The sequence below is a fragment of the Spermophilus citellus genome (genome assembly GCF_964194105.1).
Source record: "Spermophilus citellus genome assembly, chromosome: 3".
NCBI classification, from domain to species: domain Eukaryota; kingdom Metazoa; phylum Chordata; class Mammalia; order Rodentia; family Sciuridae; genus Spermophilus; species Spermophilus citellus.
Window position 1 is genome coordinate 7,499,938 of NC_138184.1, and position 2,806 is coordinate 7,502,743.

Consider the following 2,806-nt stretch of genomic DNA (forward strand, 5'->3'; position numbering starts at 1 on the left):
CTCCAGGCCATGTTTGTCACCTAATGGAACCTTGGCACTTAATGAACACTAGGTTATTATGCTGTTATTCAAATAAAGAATTTCATTACAATGGGAAAAAAAGAGCTTAATAATAAATAAAATTTTCAAATGCCCAGGAGTCTGGAGTGATGTGAATTCAAAAATATGTCTCAGGATGAATCATATTTACCTATACCCTTCTCCTTCTGATTTTTCTTTAGCATATCCATAGAAATAACTTTTTAAAATTTATGAGCCATCTTATTTTTATTTATACTCTCTGTTGTGGTAAAATGCACATAATAAAAATTTATCATTTCAACCATGGTTTAATTCACAGTTTGATGGTATTAATTGCATTCATATTGATAGGAAACTATCACCAAGATCCATTCACAGAAATTTTTCACCTTTCTAAACTGAAACTTTATACCCTTTTTTAAGTTATGGGACCAGAAATGGTATGTAACAGAAAAACTGATAAATAAAATGTGGTATATATTCACATGGAGTTTTACTCAGCCATAAAGAATAAAATTGTGGCATTTGCTAGTTAAGTGGATGGAACTGGAGATATCATGCTAAGTGAAATAAGCCAGACTCAGAAAGTCAAAGGCCAAATATTCTTTCTCATGTGTGGAAGCTAGAAGGAAATATGGAAAACAAATGAGGGTAGAAGATCTTGAAAATAGGAAGCAGATCTGTGGAGTGAGGTAGGGGATTGAGAGGGAGGGAGGACAGATGAGAAAAGGGAGAATAGTGGAATAAAATTGACCAAACCATGCCATGAACATATCTTTATGTATATTTGTAAACATCCAACTTAAAAAAAATAAATAAAAGAGTACCAAAGTGAGGAAGGGGAGCAGGTGAAGGGAAAAGGGGAGGGAAGGTAAAAGTACGTAGATTGAAACGGAACAAATGTATAACTATAATGCACTAATAAAAACATTTTTCAAATCCCCTTTAATCTCATCCAAAAACCCCCAAAACTACCATTCCACAATGAAACATGAGAAATTAAAGTTATCAACTAGAAAATAATGTAACCAAAGGGTTGGGATTTACAGGTCTAAGTGCTAGCTTTTATTGCTTTTTCCAAACTATCCATCAAATGGACATCAAAGATCCTGAGGTTTAGATGATTCTATCGTGGAACCTCTTTAGGGTACTTTTAATGTCTCTGTTCCGCAGGCTGTAGATGAAGGGGTTCAGCATGGGGGTGACAACTGTGTACATCACTGAGGCCACTGCAGATTTTCTAGAAGAATGTGACACAGCTGAACCAAGGTACACTCCAAAGCCTGTTCCATAAAATAAACAAACAACTGATAGGTGAGACCCACAGGTAGAGAAGGCTTTATATTTCCCACCTGAGGATGGGATTCTCAGAATAGTGGAAACTATTTTATAGTAAGAGAAAAGGATTCCTGAGATGGGAAAAACACCAAATAGAGCACCAACAAAATACATTACTATGATGTTGATGAAGCTGCCAGAACAGGAAAGACTGAGGACCTGAGAAGGGTCACAGAAAAAATTAGCAATTTTGACATCCTTGAAAGTAGTAAATTGTAATGCAATCAAATTGTGCAGCTGGGATTCCAAAAGGCTAACCAAAAAAGACACCAAAACTAAAAAGCCACAATGTCGAGGATTCATAATGGTTGGATAATGCAGGGGGTGACAGATGGCCAAAAAACGGTCATAGGCCATCACAGTCAGAAGCAGATCATCCATGCATCCAAAAATGAGAAAAAGAGACATCTGTGTCAGGCAGCCCTCAAAGGAGATGGTTCTATTGTGAGTCTGGAGGTTTACAATCATCTTCGGAACAGTGGTAGAGGTAAAACAGATGTCAGCCAAGGACAGATTGGAGAGGAAGAAGTACATAGGGGTGTGGAGGTTGGAATCAAAGCTGACAGCCAGAACTATGAGTAGGTTCCCAAACACTGTGATCAGGTACATGGTCAGGAACAGTCCAAAGAGGACAGGTTGCAATTCTGGATCAGCTGAGAGACTCAGGAGATGGAATTCTAAGATGTCTGTTACATTTAGTGCTTCTATAATGTTTGGACACCTTTAACATAGAAAAGAGGATGGGGAAAAGGAAACAAATTAGCAAGTGTTGAGCACTCCATACATGCATTTAGTTCAAGCCTTCACAAGTAGTTATCCACATTGAGGTCAATACACATTAAAAAATATTTCACATTGTGATATCTTGGAATTCTCTCATTATTGTTTTTCTATCCTTCACTTCCTCTTGTACATACCTACTTTTTTATTATTATTATTCCACCCACAGCCTCACCCATACTAGGCAAGCCATCTACCCCTGAGCTACCTACCCAGCCCCTTTTTGTTTCATTTTGATACAGGGTCTTGATAAGTTATCCAGATTTGTCTCTAACTTGCCTTAGACCCCTGAGGATCTAGGATTACATGAGTGGGCAACACCTAACCTACCCTCCTAAATACACTCAAGTGAACAATGTTAGAAGGCCCCTAACACCAGGTATAACAAGTTCACAGTCACAGTAGCATACAGATTAACTCTGGGGAAAAAAAGTGTGAGAAATACGTTTTCTCCTTTTAGAAATAAAGTTCATTTTAATTAAGGTAAAGTAAAAAGCAGTCTGATTCTAAGACAATGGTACAAATTCCTATAATGCAGAATATATATCAACCACTTCATAAGGGTTAAAACTGCATATTGGAAACACTAAATTGATAGTTCATAATCATAACACATACTTATGGGCCAGTTTTCTTCCAGGATTCTGTCCTTCTATGTATTCTAATT

General features: G+C 37.1%; 1 protein-coding gene across 1 annotated transcript; it reads right to left on the reverse strand.

The window, feature by feature from the left end:
- Nucleotides 1–1,137: 1,137 nt before the first annotated feature.
- Nucleotides 1,138–2,040, reverse strand: LOC308645971 (olfactory receptor 7E24-like; the record flags this gene model as incomplete). Its single annotated transcript, XM_081288420.1, has 1 exon — nucleotides 1,138–2,040. Exon 1 carries the CDS (start codon nucleotides 1,966–1,968, stop codon nucleotides 1,138–1,140), a length of 831 nt encoding a protein of 276 aa, XP_081144546.1. The 5' UTR covers nucleotides 1,969–2,040.
- Between the last annotated feature and the right edge of the window lie 766 nt (nucleotides 2,041–2,806).